This window comes from Euprymna scolopes, chromosome 9 (assembly GCF_053919585.1).
Source record: "Euprymna scolopes isolate OS-2025 chromosome 9, ASM5391958v1, whole genome shotgun sequence".
NCBI classification, from domain to species: domain Eukaryota; kingdom Metazoa; phylum Mollusca; class Cephalopoda; order Sepiida; family Sepiolidae; genus Euprymna; species Euprymna scolopes.
The window spans coordinates 86020911-86042561 of NC_136490.1; the positions used below are offsets into that span (position 1 = coordinate 86020911).

The 21651-nt window shown below is 34.1% G+C and overlaps 1 protein-coding gene across 5 annotated transcripts in view; it reads left to right on the top strand.

Moving 5' to 3' along the window:
- LOC145284754 (PTB domain-containing engulfment adapter protein 1-like) overlaps positions 1 to 21651 on the top strand; it is a 361348-nt gene that overhangs the window by 103219 nt on the left and 236478 nt on the right. For 2 of the 5 annotated variants that reach the window (XM_080133717.1, XM_080133716.1), the window contains exon 2: positions 18781 to 18898. The exons of the other annotated variants lie outside the window; for them this stretch is intronic. In XM_080133717.1, coding sequence (XP_079989843.1) covers positions 18879 to 18898 — 20 coding nt within the window. In that variant the 5' untranslated portion in view covers positions 18781 to 18878. The remainder of the gene's footprint in view (positions 1 to 18780; positions 18899 to 21651) is intronic. 5 annotated transcript variants of the gene reach the window in all.

The window sequence follows — 21651 nt, forward strand, 5'->3', positions numbered from 1 at the left end:
GCCAGGCGCAAACGAACACCCCATAATTTTATTATAACATATTTCTTCAAACTGAAACATAATTATCAAATTATACTTACGCAGATAGATATGAAAAGTCTTTATTAAAGTTTGTGCCTATTTCCATTCTATGGAGGCCAGGCGCGAACGCAGACCCCACAATTTTATTATACCATCCCTATTTAAGTTAAAACATACTTATCAAAGTATTCTTTTTTTTTTCTTTTTTTTTTTTTTACACAGTGATCACCACTTATCAAGGCCTGGAAGCCACTCAGGAATAAGGGTTATTGCAAGTATATTACGTTAGTGTGGAGATTTGATGAAGTGTTTACTTAAGGGGGCGGTTCATTAGGAATTTGTTAACATTGGACTTGAACACATCCAAGTTGTAGTCCGGTGGGAAGCAGGCAGACGGAACAGAGTTCCACAGGCGTGCAGTTCTAAGAAAGAAGTTTTGTTCATGGAATCCGCGTTTTGATTTAGGCACAGATATAGAGTGGGGGAAATTTTTCACAGTGGATTCAGCTAGACGGGTGTTTTTCGTGAAAGATTGGCGAGGGGGGACCAGAGATTGGAGTTCAGACGAGCACCTGCCATGGAAATAACGATAAAACAAGGATAGGCTTGCAACGTCTCTTCTGTGGGAGAGAGGTTGCAGGGTAGAGAAAAGGGCATCCCCCACTAAGCCACGAAGTCTATTTTGTACTCTGTCAAGGCAGGATAGGCTGTTTTTAGCAGCTCCTGCCCAGATATGGCAACAGTATTCCATCCTTGGACGTACTTGGCTTTTATATAGATAGAGAATTGCATCAGTAGTGAGATATCTTCTGGAGCGGTAGAAGGATCCCACCATCTTTCCAGTGACCTTGGCAACAGACTTGATGTACGTGTTCCATTTCAGATCAGGAGTAAAGGTCAAACCCAGAAGCTTGTCAAAACACGGGGCCTCATCCAGACGAGAGCCATCCATCACAATTTATGCCAGATGGGGATCAGAGCGTTGATGATGTAAGGATAGGAGTTTGGTTTTGGATGCATTAAAGGTAACCAGCCACATCTTCCCCCACTGAATCACGCACTCGAGATCAGAGGAGAGAGAATCAGAGAGAACTTTGTCATTTACAGCCTTTGATGTGTTGCCGTAGATGGTCGTGTCATCAGCATAGATGTCAACGAATGATTTAAGTATGTGTTTAGAGAGGTCATTGATGTAGATCAGGAAGAGAGTTGGGCCCAGGATTGACCCCTGAGGAACTCCAGCATTTATATTGCAGGCCTCCGATTTTTGTCCATCTACCACTACTCTTATGAGCCTATCGGAGAGAAATGATTTAATGATTGAGAAAACATTTCCAGTTATACCGTAACTGGAAATCTTGTGAAGTAGACCCTTATGCCATACCTTGTCGAAGGCCTTTTTCTTATGTGCATCTATATCAAAAACACTTGTAAACTTTTTTTTTTTAATTTTAACATTTTTATTTCCATACTTTGTGGACCAGGCGCGTATGCAGACCCCATAATTTTAATGAATCATCATTATGCCAGATCAAACATACCCATTCCTGTGTCTTGATACATCTTCTATCATTATATGTGATCAGTTTTCTATAATAGTCAACCATAGAGGAGCCTATTCGTGACCAGACACACACACATACGTTCAGCTTTATATATATATATATATATATATATATATATATATATATATATATATATATATATATATATATACATATATATATATATATATATATATATATATAGAGAGAGAGAGAGAGAGAGAGAGAAATAAAAAGGAACAAACCGTATTATGTGTTCATCAATTTTTCGTCTTTATTTCGAGACTTCCTTTATTTCTCTATTTTGTCGGAATACTATTTCCATTATTTTCATCATATATATATATATATATATATATATATATATATATATATATATATATATATATATATATATGGTAATAATATGGCGTATTAAATAGTTATGTATTGTAATAATATGTAGTGATATATAAAAACAAAAATAAGTTTATGGCTCATAAAATTCATACTGAAATTTTCTGCAAAGGCCCATGGACTAGTTGATAAGATTGAAGGTTCAATCCTCAGTGCAGGTACAATCGCAAATTACTTCTGAAAATAGTACTCACCATGAGAACAGTAATCTAAAGAATCCAAATAATATGACCAATCAATCCTCATTTAAAAAAACTTCAGAAACATTGAACAATTTTTTAAACAGTAAACTTGGTAAACTACAAGGCTTTTTCCCTCTGAAAAAGATTTATTACATTGAAATTTCCAAAAATTAGTGAATTAAACTGTCTCTTTATTGTTTCTCCGAAATTGTTATATCGTGGATTTCAATATAAGGCAATAATAAATCCGATGTGAAATAATAAATCGAACAACGGGTTGAGATGCACATACACACACACACACACATATATATATATATATATATATATATATATATATATATATATATATATATATATATATATATATATATATATAGTGTTATACAATGAGGTTTATTATATAAGTAGTGGGGGGTGGGAATATGCTTAAATATAGTTTAATTCATGCAGATTTCGTATTTATTATTACAGAGTCAATTCTCTATTGAATACGATGTTGTACCTACTTGTACCTATTCTCTATTGAATACGATGTTGTACCTACTACAGTTAACACCCCTATATCTAAGATAGTATGGATTAGTCTGGCACTATGTAAGCCAAACATTTCTGCCATTTGCTCACAGTGAACATTGGGACTCTTTCACCTTAATATTGTAACCCCCTAAGCAGGATCACAACATTGGCGTCGTATGGATTCGAAAAATGATTCACAAGAATCTCCTTTGGATAAACGACCAACTTCTGTTCAACAATTTGGTATTTTTCTATTTTCTTTGAAAAAGTAAAGATTGGCTCCACCAAGTTTTTTCAACAATGAAAAACGAACTCACCTCACAAAAGTTTTTTTTCCAAAAACCGTGAGTAGAAAAAAATTTACAACGTTGTCTATTGCTAAAGAATTGACCTAATTTATTTCTAACTTTTGGTTTGTGTAAGTCATGCAAAGTTTTCAAATTTGAAATAAGACATTGTTATTGCCTTGGAATTTTTTTCTTTATCCAAAAGCCTTTATTTTTTAACTGTTCATTGAAAGTGAACACACAAACGGAAAAAAAAAAGAGAGACTAACTCTTTCTTGCGGACTGGCCGACTTTCACTTGTGCAAATATCTTAATTTTCCCTCTTTGCAAGAAGTCATTTTCGTTTTACATTTGAAAAAAATTTTATTACTATGATCTAAAAATTTTATTACTATGATCTAAAAATTTTATTACTATGATCTAAAAATGCATGATTTTCGTTTTCTTGGTAAAACAACGAGAAAATAAAATAAAAGAGTATATCAACTCTACAAAGGATCGAAACCGCATTCATTACGAGAATTCAGGACCACAACATGAATACTCGACTGGATTTTTGCTATGAAAAGGGATTTCAATTCGTTTTATTATTCCAAATTCTTCTGGGGTCAAAATTCTTTGTATTTTTTCGAGAGACTTAAAATAAATTCTCAATTGTCTTTTGTTCTCTGTGGAAAATTGAACATTTTTTTCTGTTAAAACACATGTATGTGACTTTTTTTCTTCATCGTGAATATTAATTTGGCATATCTTCTCTGTAAAGTCGCAGTTTTTCTGTTTAGCATTTCTTAGACACAGATTTGTCTTGTGAGTCTATTTATTTTTAAAAATGGAAGCGCTTGAAATGAGACGTTTACAGCAGACTCAGATTTTGCAATTACAGAAACAAAGGAAAGAAGAAAGAAAAGAAAGAAAAGAAAGAGAAGCAGAAAGAAAAGAAAAGAAGAGAAAGAAAAGAGGAAAGAAGGCAATTCAGCGAAAAAATACTGGAAATGCAGTCACAGACAAAGAAAAAATTGTAATTACTAACTAAAGTAATAGCCAAGAAAGACAGCAATGAATGTTTTTTCCCAAACCGCAATCTGGTCAGTATTAGAAACATTTTACTATCATCCTGAAGAGGAATGGACTTTTCAAGTCTATTTTTGCAAATTTGGTGATGTATTCAGATTGATTGTAAGTCATGGAGCGAGCAGATGAAAGTTTGTCTTTTATTACAAAAATTAGGAACTGTGAAATGTAATAAGTTTGTGGACTACATCATCTCTAAACAGATGAGGAAATTGTCCTCCGATGAGACAGTGAAATCTTTGATGGAATTATACTGTCCAAAAATCAGCTTATTCCATAGAAGATGGACATACATAAACCTGACATGCAAAGAAGACCAAGATTACACAATATTTGCCTCAGTCGTAAATACACTGTGACGACTTCAGACTATCTTCACTATTCTTTTGGAAATAGGGTACGATTATGAATATCTCCAGTATCAAATAAGCCTTATACACTGTGAAATTTACTTTACGTATGAAAACCAAAGAGGGTACATATAACATATGAGAACTATTTGGAATCAAGTCTCACCTTGCTTGTTATATATACTAGTAGCCAAATATATGTATATGCATATATGAATATACATATATTTATGTATACATATATATGCATATATATTTACATATATATATATATATATACATATATATACATACATATATATTTACATATATATGTATAAATATATATATATATATATATATATATATATACATGCACACATATAAGTACAAGAATTTAATAAAATATGTTGAAAAACACTTTAGCAAGAGGTAAAAACATTTTTAGAAATGAAACACAAATAAAATTGATTGTGCTTAATCCACGAGGTTTGAAAGAAATACTTTACTTCTTATCAGAGGAGAGGAGTTAGCAAAATGCGGAATCAGATTTTGCTTGTAAAGTATTTTATGAAATAGCAAGTATGAATTAGATCATACTAGAGTAAAAATGAAAAACAGTGAAGCAGTAGAAGTGGAGGAAAAGGGAAATGATTTCAGGTGAATGGACGTTAAAATCAATGACAAGTGGAAAATCCAAAAACGGTAAAATCCAAAATGTTAGTAAAAGTGGGGGATCTAAATGTAAAAAATCCAAAGACATCTTCTTTATGGAATATGTTTCAAAAATAATCCAAAAGACAAAGTGGAGGACCGCTTGAAAAATAAAAATAAAATATTATATATAAAAAAATAACATCGTTTTCATGCTTCATTAAACCCTCATAACTTTGAATTTAATATACATATATATGCATATATGTGTGTGTGTGTATATATATATGTGTGTGTATATATGTATATATATGTATGTATATATATATGTATATATATGTATATATATACATATATATATATATATATATATATATACATATATATATATATATATATATATATATATATATACATGTACACAGGCGACAAAAAGAAAGTCCGCACTTGTAATTTAAAAAAAAAACTGCAAATTTAATGTAACTGTTTAAACAAACAATACCTCATTTGATTAGCCTCTTATTCTTCTATAATTTTTCCTGTTTATATTTGACTTTTAATTGAAATATTCTAGTGTTCATGTCAATTTAAAAAAATAACTTCAAATTGAGGAGACAAAAGGAAAGTCTGCACAATGGAAAATTGTTATTTAAATGTAACTTTAGGACATTAATGCAACACAAATACAACAAGAACACAATAAACTAGTTAATATTTAGTAGCATGGCCCTTCTGCAATTTGACAGCCTGCAATCTTTTGGGAATTCCTTGAATTAGACTCCGGAAAAAGTGCATCCCACTTTTCTTTAATTTTTGTTCAAAGTTCTTCCAAATTTGAAATTTTATCATTGCGTAGCTGTTGCTTGATGTAATACCATATGTTTTCGATAGGATTGAGGTCTGGAGATTGTGCGGGCCAATCCAAACACGGAGATCATGCTCTCCTAGGAAGCTCTTGACATTGCCAGCTGTGTGAATGGGAGCATTATCCTGCATGAAGATGGGATTATCATCCAAATTCCAACTAAAGTAGGGTAGAAAATGCTCAGTCAACATATTAATGTACTTGGTCGAATTAATTCGACCTTGCAAGCGAAGTATAGGCCTTGGACTATTGATACTAATAATGCCTCACACCAAAACTGAACCTCCACCACCTTGCAGCGTTGAAACTGAGCACTTAGGATTAAATTCTTTGTCTTTCCTCCGACGGACGTACTGCCTACCATCACTGCCTACCCTATTGAACTTGCTTTCATCGCTAAAAAGCGCTTTTGACCAATATGAAGAGTCATGATCTTCATTGCATCTGACGAAGTCCAGACAGCGCTTTCTGTTCTTTACAGAAATCATTGGCTTGCATCTTGCAACATATCCTCGCAAATTAAATTCCTTTAATCTGTTCTTGACAGTAGAAAGAGTGCACTTTTTAACAAGAATGCACTGTTGTTGGATTTGGGGGTAGGCCGTTTCAAATCTGTTTCTTAGGCTGCGGATCTTGATAGCATTGTCTTCCCTGTTAGAAGTAACTCTAGTATGACCAGATTTAGGGGCATCATGAACACTGCCGGTGTTTTTGGTGTTTTGCACAGTCTTTCATACAGTTTTCTCATCACATTTCAATCTCCAGACGATTTCTTGATTGGATAAACCAGAAAGGTGGAGATTAATGAGTTCCTGACGATCACTAAGAGAAAGTTGTGGCATATGGACTAAATTTTACGTTGTATAATCTGGAACAACAACATTAGAGATGCTTTGTTGCCTGTTGGTGGATGTTTTAAACTGATCTAGGGGCGATAATTTAAGCTAGTTTTAAGCGAATTTGTTGCTGCGGACTTTCTTTTTGCCTCCTCAATTTGAGGTTATTTTTTTAAATTGACGTAAACACTAGAATATTCCAATTAAAAGTTAAATATGAACAGGTAAAATTATAGAGGAATAAAAGGCGAATCAAATGAGGTATAGGTTGCTTAAACAGTTACATTAAATTTAGCTTAAATTTGCAGTTTTTGAAAAAATTACAAGTGCAGACATTCTTTTTGCCGGCACTGTATTTATATATATATATATATATATATATATATATATATATATATATATATATATATATATATAGAAAGGAACAGACATTTTGGTTAACTGCCAGATAATTCCACAATTATTTTTATTCTTTTGCAACTGTACAGTATCACACTACATTTTTTTGTTTTGCAAGTAACTTTTTTTTTTATCCACCCTCATAAGGTTTTTACTAAGAAGCAAGGGATACATTGCTCCCTCCTCATATGCACACACTCAAGGAAAGGACATTTTCTTTATTTTTTATTATTTTATCTCTCTTCTCCAGTCAAAAACGGAAATAATTTTTTTTTGTGTGCATTTGGAAAAAAAGCCATTAAAAGATGGAGGACGTTAAAGCAGTATTAATACAGCTAATCACGGCCCAGATGAACCAGCAGTAGAAGGCTGAGGAAAATTTAAAAGAACATGAAAAACAGCTCCAGTTACAATTTCAAGAAAGGCAACAAGCGTTGGAGTAGAGAATGCTACTTCAACAACAGAGATAAGAAGAATATTGTTAAAAATATTCGATAGAACAGAACACAGGGACGACAGTTTTGCTTTTTCCCAAAGTACAATATGAAACGCTATAGAAACGGAGTTGGATGGGGACGTTTGACGCTTTCTATCGGAGATATGAGGACCTATTCACTGTGGATTGTCAAGAGTGGTGCAACGCTAAGAAAGTTCACCTACTTTTGAGGAAATTAGGACCACTGAACATAGCAAGTTTGTGGATTATATTTTCCCCAGGAAGATGAGTGACTTAGAATTCTCTGAAGCAGTCAAACTTTTATCCGAACTGTTCAGCTCGAATTCTACACTCTTTCATAGAAGATGGAAGTGCTTTAACCTGCAAAAAAAGCAACGACGACGATTACATAACCTTTGCGCCCACAGTAAATAAACACTGCGATGATTTCTGTCTATCTGACTTATCGGCAGATGATTTCAAGTGTTTAATTTTTGTGCAGGATTTAGTCTCATCCAAAAACGCTGAGATTAGACAACGTGTTCTCTCTAGACTTGAGAGCAAACAGGGCCTCACCCTCCAGATGTTGGCCAAGGATTGTCAACGAGTAGTCTGCATAAGGAACAACTTGAGACACATCAAGGAGTCAGGCGCAACATTCATTAGAAGGACGGCCTTCAGACCGGAAAAATACTCACCCTGAAAAAGCAAAGCTGGAAGTAAGAAAACTCAGGCTACACCTAATAAGTACCACCCAGTCACAAGACCCAGATCCCCTACAAGCCCGTGCTATTTCTGCAGCTGGAAACATTAGTTGAGTCAATGATAAGTCAAAGATAAGTATTGCAATGAATATGGCAAGAAGGGCTACAAAGCTATCCAGTGCAGGAAGAACAAGGTCAAGAATAGCGTCCGACAAACTAGATTCAACTTGGATTCAGATAAGAACCGGCGCAAATATGTCACAGTTAACATCGCAAATAAAACTGTGCATCTACAATTGGATTCTGGATCAGACCTGTCCATCATTAACCTTAAGATGTAAAAAAGGCTAAGGAAACCAACCATGCAGAAGACAAACAAATCAGCTCGAGCTGTGACAGGCGATAAAGTTGAATTTGAGGGAGAGCTCACACTCCCGGTGACCTTAAATGGTATTACTAAAAAAGTGAAAGTGTATGTACATAGGACATTTGAAAACCTCTTTGGTACTGATTGGATGGAGTGATTCGAATTGCAGGACCAACCTATGAATAAATTCTGTCATAGGGTAGGAGACTCGTCTACAGAAGCGCAACAACTGAAGGACAACTTAAAAGAAATTTCCAGAAGTATTCTCACCAGGACTAGGAAAATTTACAAAGGCTATAGTAAGATTCGAACTAAAAGAAAACACTCAGCCCGTTTTCAAGAAGAAACGTAATGTCCCATTTGCAGCAACAGAGAAATCGAGAAAGAAAGCTTCAACAGAATCTGCAAAAGGAGGCAAAAAAAAAACTGAAGCTAAAAAACCCGCGCCAAAAGAATTCCCCAAGCCAAAGCAACCTAAGGAAGCACTTCAACAATTTCTACATGTGTATAGGATTACACCCAACCTGAACACACCAACAGCAGTCTCACCTGCAGAAACGATGTTTGCGCGGAAAGTGAGATCTATTTTTGAAAAGCTCTTACCCAAACAGTCAAGGCCACTAGTGACCACTTATGCACCCAATAAACGTTTCATACCAGGTGAAAGAGTGTTTTTCAAAAGTTATAAAAACAACACATCTTTCTGGAAGGTGAGTACAATTACTAAGAGAGTCAGTGACATCCAAATACCGGGATATACCCACAAACATCACCAGAACTAACTAAGATGTCGATCATTTGAAACCAGCGACAGTCCACCATTGGAAGATGAGCCAATAGACACTGTCTTCGAAACTTTTGATCTTGAACCTCCTCAACCAACACCTGAACTACGGCGGTCATTCCGTAAGAGAAAGTTTACCAAGCCATTGTTGGTAAACCCTAAAAGGAAAAGGTACTGACAGCTTTTACGGACAAAAAGCTTGGGGGGGGGTCGCCCCTCCATGGGATTAATGGACTATCTCATGACGTCACTTCCTCTGGTGACGTTACTTCTGGTATCGAGTACCGGTGCCCGCAGTCTGTTTGGCACGCAACCAAAGCGATGGGGTGCAAACACCCAACCATTGAGGAATGGTATTGCTCCCCCTGTTTTTGCCTGTAATATATGTGAATATATGTTTCATTCCTAAAAATCCTGTTCCTTCGTTCTTATGACCATTTAACCCCATAACAGTATAGAAGGTTTCCCCTCTATTGACTAAGGACAAATTAACTTAAGTGTAGCATCAGATCAGATACTGCGATCTCTTCGCTATTTCTTCCACTCTTTCTCTTTAATGGATAACATCGCAAAATGATGATGTCATCCATTTACAACAGCATAGTTTGCCAAACCTTCATCAAAAAATAATTAGTTCTAACAATAAAAAAATTAATAAGATACAAAATACAAATATACAAAATATAGCAGGCTGTAACTGTAGAAGAAAAAATAGATGCCCTCTACAAGGCTCATGCAAAATAAAAAATGTAGTCTATAGCTGCACAGTATCGCAAACCCCAAATTTAAAAGAATTTAACAGCAACCATAACTCGACCACCCGATTAAATAACTACACCAACTTTAACCAATCTACCAATCAAATACAGACCAAACAACCACATACAAATGCAACCCCTAATCTACCTGAAAATAATTACATTAAACAAGACGCAATCTACTTTGGTTCCACATCTGGACTTATTAAGCATAGAATTTCAACCCATAAACATTCCTTTAAAAACCACTCCCTGTTGAACCAAACCACCCTATCCAAGCATATTGGGCGACTCAAAGATAAGAATATTTCATTCAATTTGAAATGGCAAATAATAGGATCATATAAAGCATATACACCAGAAGATAGATTCTGTGCACTTTGTACACAAGAGACCCTAAAGATTTTAAAATATGACGATATCAAAAATAGAACCTAAATTCAAGAGAGGAACTTATTTCCGCATGCAGTCATAAACGTTGGTTTAAATTTAACAAATATAAACCACCATAAGTCATTAAAAATGTTACTTATTAATATTCAATCCTGAAATTTAAGTTTAACCTGATACCCTTATTAAGAAAAATTTTGATCATCAATATTATTATTAATATTAGTTCATCTGATATATGTAACATTATTGTATATTATTTAAATATATATTTAACCTTAACCTATACTATATTTATTAATTTCAATAAATAAATAAATTATTAAATACTAAATTCAATAAGTTCAAAATAGATTATAATATAAATAGAATAAACACTAATTATCTCCCTTTGATTATTTAATAAGAGAAATAAGATTATCTCCCCTTTTTTTTAAATATTTGCTTAATTTTAAATTAAGCGTTTACAAACATATTCTAACTGATATAAAATTTTCCATTGACGTTCTTTTTTGAAAATTCAAGATTTCGTATGTTTATAAGCTACAATCTACATCCAAATGAATGCTTTGACAATAATTACGGTTTTCAAAAGGTGAAGAATTAAAAGGTATATATATATATATATATATATATATATATATATATATATATATATATATATATATAATTCTTAACTTTTATTAAAAATATATTATTATAATCTTATATTTAAACCAAATTCAGATTTATAATTTTATTCTATTTTCATTTTTCATCCTGAACCCATATTAATTTGCTTATCAAGTAAATATTTTCCTTTTTATTTTAATTTTTCCAGATACATCTGCCTTACTTTAAAATGCTAGGTTTATTTATGATGTCTCTTACATATATTTAAAAAAAACACCCAATATTTTTGCTGATGCGGAGACTTTGTTTAAAAAAAAACTATATGTCAAAATTATTGTCCGTGGCTTAATGTCTATCACAATAAAAACATTGTTTTCCGAAACGATCGTACAAATTATTGCCTTTGTTGTTGTTCCTTCTTATGAAACAGATTTTTAATTCTAATTTGAATTTTAAATTGTCGATCACATTACTAAATATATATAATATATATATAATAAAATATTATATATATATATATATATATATATATATATATATATATATATATATATATATATATATATATATATTCATAACCTTTGGCATCAACAATTATTATCAATCAATTTCTTTTAAATAAGGCTCTAATCTTTGCTAAAAAAAATTCTGACTTTACTCATTTAGAAATTAAATTAATTCTCCTAGCCAGAAAGTCCCTTATACAATTTGGACTAGAAAAGACACCCCTAATAATTTTGACATCTTAATTAATACTCCTGACTCTGCAGAAGTTACGGATTTAGGGGGGGGGGGCTCTTCTTACTGAAAGAAATTAAATACCACTTTAAACATATCCAACGGGGCCTTTATAGAGACGATGCCCTTTTCACTACAACAGCCAGCCCAAGAGAGTATAACAAAACAATTTAAAAATTATATAACTTTTTTAACAACTTTGGCCTTTCTATAATTATCGACCCAAATAAAAAAAAAAACTTCAAATTTTCTAGACATTACACTTAATCTTTACACCGAGACGTATAGCCCCTTTCATAAACCCAACCTTACGCTTTTATACGTCCATAAATCCTCTAACCACCCCAACTCAATTATAAAATCTATAGTACCATCTGTCTCTAGAATAATTTCTACTCTTTCTGCCGATAAAAAAAACTTTAATCAAAATGCTACTTTCTTTAATAATGCCTTAAGGAATTCAGGATACAATGAAAAGATTAAATACAACCATTATGCTCCTCCTGCTCCTGTAATCACACACAATATGACTCGCAAGAAACCAGTTCAAATAACAAGATGTGCCATTATCAATAGCAATGAACCACTCTACATATATAATCCAAACCAACATACAAATCGTAATACCTCTAACCCACCCAGACGTATCAGGAGAAAGAAAAATATTTGGTTTAATCCTCCACTTAGAGTAAACGTCAAAACCAATATACCTAAAGAATTCTTCAACATTGTACAAAACTCTTTCAAATACCCACACATATATAGTTCTATTTTCAATAAAAACTCAATAAGGATTTCTTATTCAACTATGTCTAATTTAGCACAAAGGATCTTAACATCTAATAACAAAAAAATTAAAACAGCCCAAAAAATCCTTTTCCCAATTAAACCCAAAACTAACTGCAATTGTAATAACAAACATCTTTGTCCACTCAATAATGATTGCATCCATAGAGATGTTATATATTCATGCACAATTACAGAGCTCCCACACAATCCTCCCATAACAGACACTAATATTTTATCATCAAGTTATCCCTCTCTCCATCCTCCATCTGATATAGTTACTAATCCAATAAACCATTCAAGCAGCCCCTCTCTTTACAATCATACAATTAGCAATAATAATAATAATAATAATGAGAATAATAATATTTCTCCTAACAATCATCCTAACACTAACAACACTCATTACGCCCTCCAAAACAGTCCTCCTACAATCATTGTCCCGCCCTTTGTTCATGACAATGAACAAAATTCAAACTATTTCCCCAGTACAAATTAGCAAATTAATATTAATTTCAGACCTCGAGCTGTTAATAAAGTGCATACATATATCGGCGCTACTTCAACATTAATTAAGGAAAAAATATCAAACCACACTTTTTCTTTTAACAACCAAAATTCTAATAATAACCAAGGAACTTCTCTGCGACTTTAATTAAAAAAACTTAATTCTAACAATACCCCCTTCTCAATTAAATGGACTATCCTAAAAAAGGTTAAGTCTTATACTCCAGCTCTAAGTCATGTCGCCTCTACACAACTGAAGCTATAACTATTATTACTTCCCCTCAAAGTAGTAATATAATAAATTCTAAAAACGAACTGATCTCCTCCTGCAAGCATAAGTCCAAATTTAAATATGGTAAATTTTAAGTTACATAGCTATTAAATTAACTATTCAGATATATATATATATTTTTCTATAACATTATCGTTTTTTCTACATACTTTATTAGCATTTTATAACTTTGTAATTTTCATTGTAATTCTTTATTTCTTCTTTTTTGGTCGGTTTTACATCTGCAATCTCCGTTTTAGTGTTTAGATATTCCTATCAATCAAATATATCCATCTACATACAAATTTATATTCTGCATGTATGTTTTCTTATATTTTACTATGTGCATTTACTTAAAAACTTACTTGCCTTATTCCAGAATTTGTAGATACCGGCCATCCTCTCCCCTTAATTTTTTTCAACTCTTTATTTACTTTTTTACTCATCTATTTACTTATATGTATGTATATATATGTGTGTGTATATGTGAGTGTGTTTGTTGTGTATATAAATATGTATGTATATGTGTAATTGTATGTATTCATATGTATGTATGTACATGTGTATTTATTTAACTTATTAATTCATTTTCTTCCTTTAATAACTCCTGCTGATAATTTAATTCTTAAGTAATAATTTGTATATTTCAGTTGACCCCTTTTTTGCTTTAAATTTGGCGGCTTTTTAACGTCATCTTGTCTGGGTCGTTTGGACATTGGCTTTTTTATTCTAAAATTAACTCAATCACCATTCAATTTTTTTTCTTCACTCATTCTTCTAAAATAGCCCAGCCTTGACAGGCGTTTTTAATTTCTTTTTCCTATGCACATCTTATCTTTCTTTTAATAATATTATTTGAACTCATTCCTTGTATCCATTTGTGAATTATTCCACGGATTTCTGCCTTTTGGGTTACTTTGGACCATCTTCCAATTATGCAATTCCCTTGGATTTTACTTGTGAAAATGGAAATTTAACCAACTTTTTTTGATTTTTACCGTTATTGGATATTTTACCCTTCACAAGACTATCCACACTTAAGGGAACGGCGAAGATACTAAAAAGAACTCAGTTGGTTTCACTAAAAAGCTGGTTTGGCTGCCCTATACACAGCATTACAATCTTCAAAGAAAGAAAATTTTTTAAAAAAGTGAAATCAACTTTTTCTTCACCCTATTCCTTCTGATTCACTATTTGTTACCAAGTAAGATCTATGACTTATTTGAAGTTTCACTAAATACAAAATCAAACAAAAATTTGATCCCGCATTTTGCTAATTCCTACCCTCTGATGAGAAGGAAAGTATTTCTTCGAAACTCTGTGGATTAAGGACTATCCACTTATTCTGTGCTTCCTTTTTTAAATTAAATATGTTTTTAACTCTTTTTCAAAGTGTTTTATTAACTACTTGTTCTTATATATATATATATATATAATGAAATCAAAAAAGATGCAGTGTTTACCTGATATAAGTAAGCAATGGTAAACTTCAACCTAATATAAATATCAGTATTTATATATAGAAATTTTAATCCCAACCAAATAAAAAAGCTCAATAAATACACAATAGAGAGTAGAGCTTAATATAAGGGAAAAAAATTTATTTTTAAAAGTTGAAATTTACAATCAAATTTATTGTTCGACTGAATACTCCAAAAACAATTTACAAAGTCCTTATTCCACGGAGTTTCAAACAATGCTATTCTTTCTTTTTTTTTTTTTTTTACATGGAGGTAACCATTTATCAAGGCTCGGAAGCCACTCGGGGATAAGGGTTATTACGTGTACAGTAATCACTGGGATAGTATCGTAGTAATCGTTAGTATTGGAGATTTGATAAAGTGTCTTACTTAAGGGGGCGATTCATCAGGAATTTGTTTAGAAGACATCCAAGTTGTAGTCAGGTAGGAAACAGATAAACGGAAGAGAGTTCCACAGGCGTGCACTTCTAAGAAAGAAGATTTCTTCATGGAATCTACGTTTTGATTTAGGAACAGATAAGGAGTGAGGAAAATTACTGACAGTGGTTTCAGCTAGATGGGTGTTTTTCGTGAAAGATTGGCGAGGAGGGGACCAGAGATTTGAGCTCGGACGAGCACTTGCCATGGAAATAAGGATAACACAAAGACAGGCTCACAACGTCTCTTCTGTGGGAGAGAGGTTGCAGTGAAGAGAAAAGGGCATCCTCCACTAAGGCACAAAGTCTATTTTGTACTCTGTCAAGGCAGGATAGGCTGTTTTTAGCAGTTCCTGTCCAGATGTGGCAGCAGTACTCCATCCTTGGACGTACTTGGCTTTTATATAGATAAAGAATTGCATCAGTGGTGAGATATCTTCTGGAGCGGTAGAAGGATCCCACCATTTACCCAGCGCCCTGGCAAACAGACTTGATGTACGTGTTCCATTTCAGATCAGGAGTAAAGGTCAATCCTAGAAGCTTGTCAAAACATGGAGCCTCCCCAAGACGAGAGCCATTCATTTCAATTGATACCAGATGGGGATCAGAGCATTGATGATGTAAAGATAAAAGTTTGGTTTTAGATGCATTAAAAGTAACCAGCCACGTCTTCCCCCACTGTACCATGCGCTCAAGATCAGAGGAGAGAGAATCAGAGAGAACTTTGTCATTTACGGCCTTAGATGTGTTGCCATAGATGGTCGTGTCATCAGCATAGATGTCAACAAATGACTTAAGTATGTGTTTTGGGAGATCATTGATGCAGATCAGGAAGAGAGTTGGGCCCAGGATGGACCCCTGAGGGAATCCAGCATTAATACTCTGGGCCTCTGATTTCTGCCCATCAACCACTATTCTTATGAGCCTATCAGATAAAAATGATTTAATAATTGAGAAAACATTTCCAGTTATACCGTAGCTGGAAATCTTGTGAAGTAGGCCTTTATGCCATACCTTACCGAAGGCCTTTGATATGTCAAGAGCAATTGCTCTAGAAAAGAATCCTTTGTTGAGAAATTCACTAATCCTACGCGATATAACCATTAGTACATCTGCTGTAGATCTAGCAGAATGGAAAATATATTGCATGTCACTAAGAAGGTTATTTCTGCTAAGGCGGTTGACTACTTCCCTATTTAATATGGATTCCAGCAACTTACTCATGACACACAGGAGACTTATTGGTCTGTACTGAGAGGGAGATGACTTATCACCTGAATTTTTAAATACAAGGCATACTGATGAGGTTTTCCAGGGTGTTGGAAAGCACTTCTCCTTAAGGCAACGCTTAAACAGTTTTGTAAGTATGGGGCCAAGTTCTGGTCGAAGCTTTTTCAACACTATAATTGGAATACCGTCAGGGGCAGTTGCTTTACTGGAATCAAGGTTCTTGATTAGCTTGGCGACCTCACGCACAGATATTTGTATGTTGCATAGCATGTCTGTTATAGGAGGAAATATGGGGAGTTGATGGCCTTCATTGCAAAAGGTAGAATTAGCTGCAAAGTTCTTGGCAAATAGTTTGGCCTTATCTGATGCTGACGAGATGACCTCAGGTCCATTGATGATGGCTGGTGTAGAACGCACACTTCTGTTCAGGATCGTGTTTGCTATTTGCCAAAACTGGTGGGAACCAAGCCGCTGCTCAGCTACTTTGGATTTAATGGATTGAGCATACAACTCTCTTGCATTCTTTATTACTCTTTTACAGTGGTTGCTGGCAGTCCTGAAAGCAGCTTTAGTTTCAGTACATCTATTATGTTGGTAGCTATTGAAAAAGTGATTTTTGTTGGAATTTTTTGGATGGTATGAATTGGTCTATGCCTACACCAACCATTCGGTCAGGTCTAATACTATGAAGGGCACATCCTTTTTAAACATGGAATGCAGAGGTAGATCAGATATGAATGTACGGAAGCTATCCCAGTCAGCCATAGAGTATCAATACAAAGTACGGTGGAGAGGTACGTCTGAAGACTTATTACATTTCATTTTTATCTTAACTGATACAGCAGAGTGGTTGGAGGATCCCAGGGGAGATAGAATGGAACATAAACATAGCTCAGGGGAAGTTGTGAGAAAAAGGTCTAGAAGGCTTGCATACTGACCGGTAGTATCGGGCACACAGGTGGGTTCATGAACAAGCGTAATGAGGTCATAGACAATGACAAAATCATGACAGAACCTCCCCTCATCATCTGTCTTATCTGAGTGGGTCAGCCATTTCACATTATGGACATTGAAGTCACCGCAAATGTGAATGTTAGCCGAAGGATGAGCAGACAGGATGTGGTCAATTTTCTCAGATATACTCTTAAAGATAGTAACCCCGCTGTTGTGTGGGCGATAGATGGCAAATGTAAATGCGGTGGTGTAAGCAAGTGCAACCCGGAAGTACATATAAGGTGAACTAGGGTCCTCTCTGGAGATATCCCTACTACACGGAAAGCCATCTTTAATGTAGGCACCGCATATTCCATGTCCATGGCGATCTTGGGGGTAAGATTTAGATGTTAAGTTAGAGTATCCTTTAATTATGAACTCATCTAGGTAACTTTTCTTGCTATTCTTCTCATCAGATGACAGAAAGAGATCAGCAAATTATATTTATCTCTTATATATATACTCGTAGCAAAAAAAAAAAAAAATATATATATATATATATTCGTAGCCAAAATAAATATTGGTTCTATGAGACAAAACTACATAGAAATTTCCAGGCTTTTTAAAGATTATAATATTATTCTATGGTTAAAATATTATAACAATTGGTAAAAAAGGAACTTATATTTTCAAACCAATAAAATATTCCCAAATTTGTCTACATTTGTACATATAGTGTATTGGCAAACCAGCTTTTGGTTTACTGGTTTGGGATGAATTTTGCTTAAGGGTTTTTTTTTGTTTGTTTTTTTTTTTTTTTTTTTGGTTGGTTGTCTGACCTGTGACCTTGCCATGCCACTAATAACTTTATGGTTTCACATCCATTCTTACAAATATTTAATTTTAATAAATTCAGTTCAGGTTTTCATGACACATTCGCCATGGAATTTTCATGTAATTAAATTCATTTTGATTGAAATACTTTTTTATCGATTGTATTGTAAAATGGGAATGTTCTTAGTAAATGTTTAGTTCTGTCTTGAAGTGAACTAGTTGTTATAAAAGATGTCCCGCAAACTGACCCCCACCCCCTCCCATTATTATATTTTGTGCAGTTCGTGCTGTGTAGGTAGGAATTTTTTGCTGACAATGTCTTATTCTCCTTCTTCCTCTTCTCCATACTCGTTCAATCTTTGGGGAATTTTCTCCTAACAGTTTGTTTTTACAAGAGAGGCCTTCTCTACTCACTTCATTTGTTATTTAGGCCGCGGCCAGTGGTAGTGGTTTGAGGCCCGGAGGTGCAAAGTGCGCGTGAGGTTAAACCAAGGGAAAACATTTACCCACGAGCGACAGAATTCCTTCATGCATGGGAACAAAATGGGGTAAGTGGAACTAACCATAATCAAAATAAACACATGAACATTTATTTATTTTATTGTTTGGGAGTATTAAACTAAACCGAAGGAACAACCAAAACCATTTTCAAAATACTAGCAGTATGATGGCGTTAATGTTTGAATTATTCATTGTTGTAGGAGTTGGCAGTCGAAAGAAAATGCATGTTTGCTTTTTTCCTGCATTGTCACTAAAAAGAAATTCCAAAATATGAAGTCTACTTTTACTTTTATCTCTCTACATAAACAGCAAATAAGTTATGGAACTTCTTTCAGTCAACTTACTTCTTGGGTCCAACATCATCTACCCCCTCAAAAAAACAAACCTTACCCATTATTTGTACTGTATGAGTGTGAAAAAAAAAAAAAAAGAAATTAATGGATAACATTAAAGTAAGTCCTTTTCTTCACATTAATAAACGATCCTGGTGTGTAACTCTGTCCTCGTGGGGAGACAAAGTAAATAGGAAAACTAAAGTAAGATGTTCTAAAAGTTTCTTTACTGTCACCATTATTTCAGTTTTTCAGAAGAAAAAATGTTTATTATTCTACTGACGGGCCCAAACTTTCTAATCGTCTTGTTGACAATTTCCAGGGGAAAAAACGCCCATTAAGAAATGTGTACGCTAGAAAAAAAGAGAAGGCAAAAAAAAAAAAAACTTTTGACAACAAATGTTGTATTGGGGGCGGACATTTTTCCGTGTTTATTTTTTATTTTGTTGCTTTAAATATACGTTATTATCAGTTTGTAATTATATTTATTAACGGATAATGCACGTTTTTTTTTTTTGTTTTGTTTTTATGTTTTCAATTTTGTTTTCGAGTTGTGTAACCACAAATCATTTAAACTGACAAAACTTTCGAAAACTGCGCTCCATAAACGATCGAATGTTGCAACTTTTACAGATGAAATATAGAATATAGTCACATTTTTATCAACTAGAAAATATTTACTCCCCCTTCCAATTAAACTTCAAACAAAACTGATAGACATTGTATGAGTTTACGGTTTTTAAATGTCAAAAAAACATTTAAAAAAAAAAAAAAAAAAAAACTTTATTTGGCGGACCTGTACGAGAGTGGCCACCCCCTAAAAATGCGTGTTTTCCACCCTTTTTTTTTTTTTTTTTTTACCTTTTTCCGACGATTATCATAGATTACGAACTTAAATATCATATTTGCAGGAAAAATTTGAAAAAAATAAATTTAATGACTTTTAAAAAGGGGTCAACTTTCAGGATCTATTTCATTGCTACCTGACTTACTGTCCATTTCTTTACCGACGTGTCACGTGATTAGAACGTTATAACGAAAAAGTGGACCACTTTCTTAAAAGTCATTAAACTTTTCTTTTTTTTTTTTTTTTTCTGCTAATATGATGATTAAGTCTGTAATCTATGATAATCGTTAGAAAACTTTTTTTAAAAGGGGCGGGTGAAAAACGCATTTGTAGGGGGTGGCCACTCTCGCACAGGTCCGCTGCTGAACCAATATGTTTATTTATTTAGTTGAGAAAAATAAAGGGTTGATATGTACAATACACACCCCTCTTATATATTTGTTTCTTTTCGTCTTTTATCAGTTTTTCAGTGGATTATTATCGATTGGGCACTAATTTACCACAATTGTCAAAAACAAAAATAAGATAAAATAAATAAATGCAAAAAATTGAAAATTTAAAGATTTTTTTTTTCTAATACAACGTACTAGAAAATCGATCTCTCATATTGGAATCACTCGACGAGAATACGAAACCCAAAACCGAATAGTTAGGAGGGGGGGGGGGTTATGCGGTTTGGTGCTGGGGCATTGTTTTTTAGTTGGAGGGGGGGTCTAAAAAGATTTTTTTTTAATTTTAGAAGCTTAAATCCAGTAATTTTATAACTAGGCATTAAAATAATGATATACTTATGATTTCATATCAATTTGATTCAATTGATGATGTTAAATGGGCTGGTAAACAACAAAACAAAAACCAAATACAATACGCAAAAGTCCAGCTAGAATTCGTCACTGACAACTTTCTCTCTCAACTTCCAGCACGTCTCTCCCCACTGCCTCTGCCAACAGACATTTTATCAGAAAACTGACCCCCATTCCATTTGCATATATGTGCGGTGGAAGATGAGATCTCGTGAGATTCCACGAGACTACACCTTATAAATCCATTGCTGCCATCTTTAATTTCTCTTTCTCCCAGATCCCATCCGAAGGTAAGTTGTATGACCGCACAACACACACACACATTTGGCATGGTGGATGCGGTCGTTTGTTGCGGGCACTCCTACGAAGGGGGATTGGCTGGACTACTTCATCTTCATTGGAGCTCTCAGAAGATGTGTCGGAACCATTAGCATCAGCGTTAGGGCATACAGTCATACCATCAGGCTGGACTTCATCTTCGTTGGAGCTCTCAGAAGGGGTGCTGGAACTATCGCCATCAATGTTGGGGTTCACAGTTGTACCATCACGGGAAATAGGACGGATCCACCGGTCATCGTTGGATGATTCACCATCACTGCTACTCACCAACTGGTTCGTATTCAGGGCAGGCCGGATATCCTTCACATAGCGTGGAGTACCATTGACTAGCACGGCTTGCTCACTGATGATGCCAGTGATTCGCCCTCTTTGAAAGCTGCTGGTGCATCGATTATTGGGAGGCTTCACCCAAACAGTGTCCCCTAACTTATACAGCACTCGGGTTTCCTGCCGATTAGGCAGACGGGTGTCAATATCCT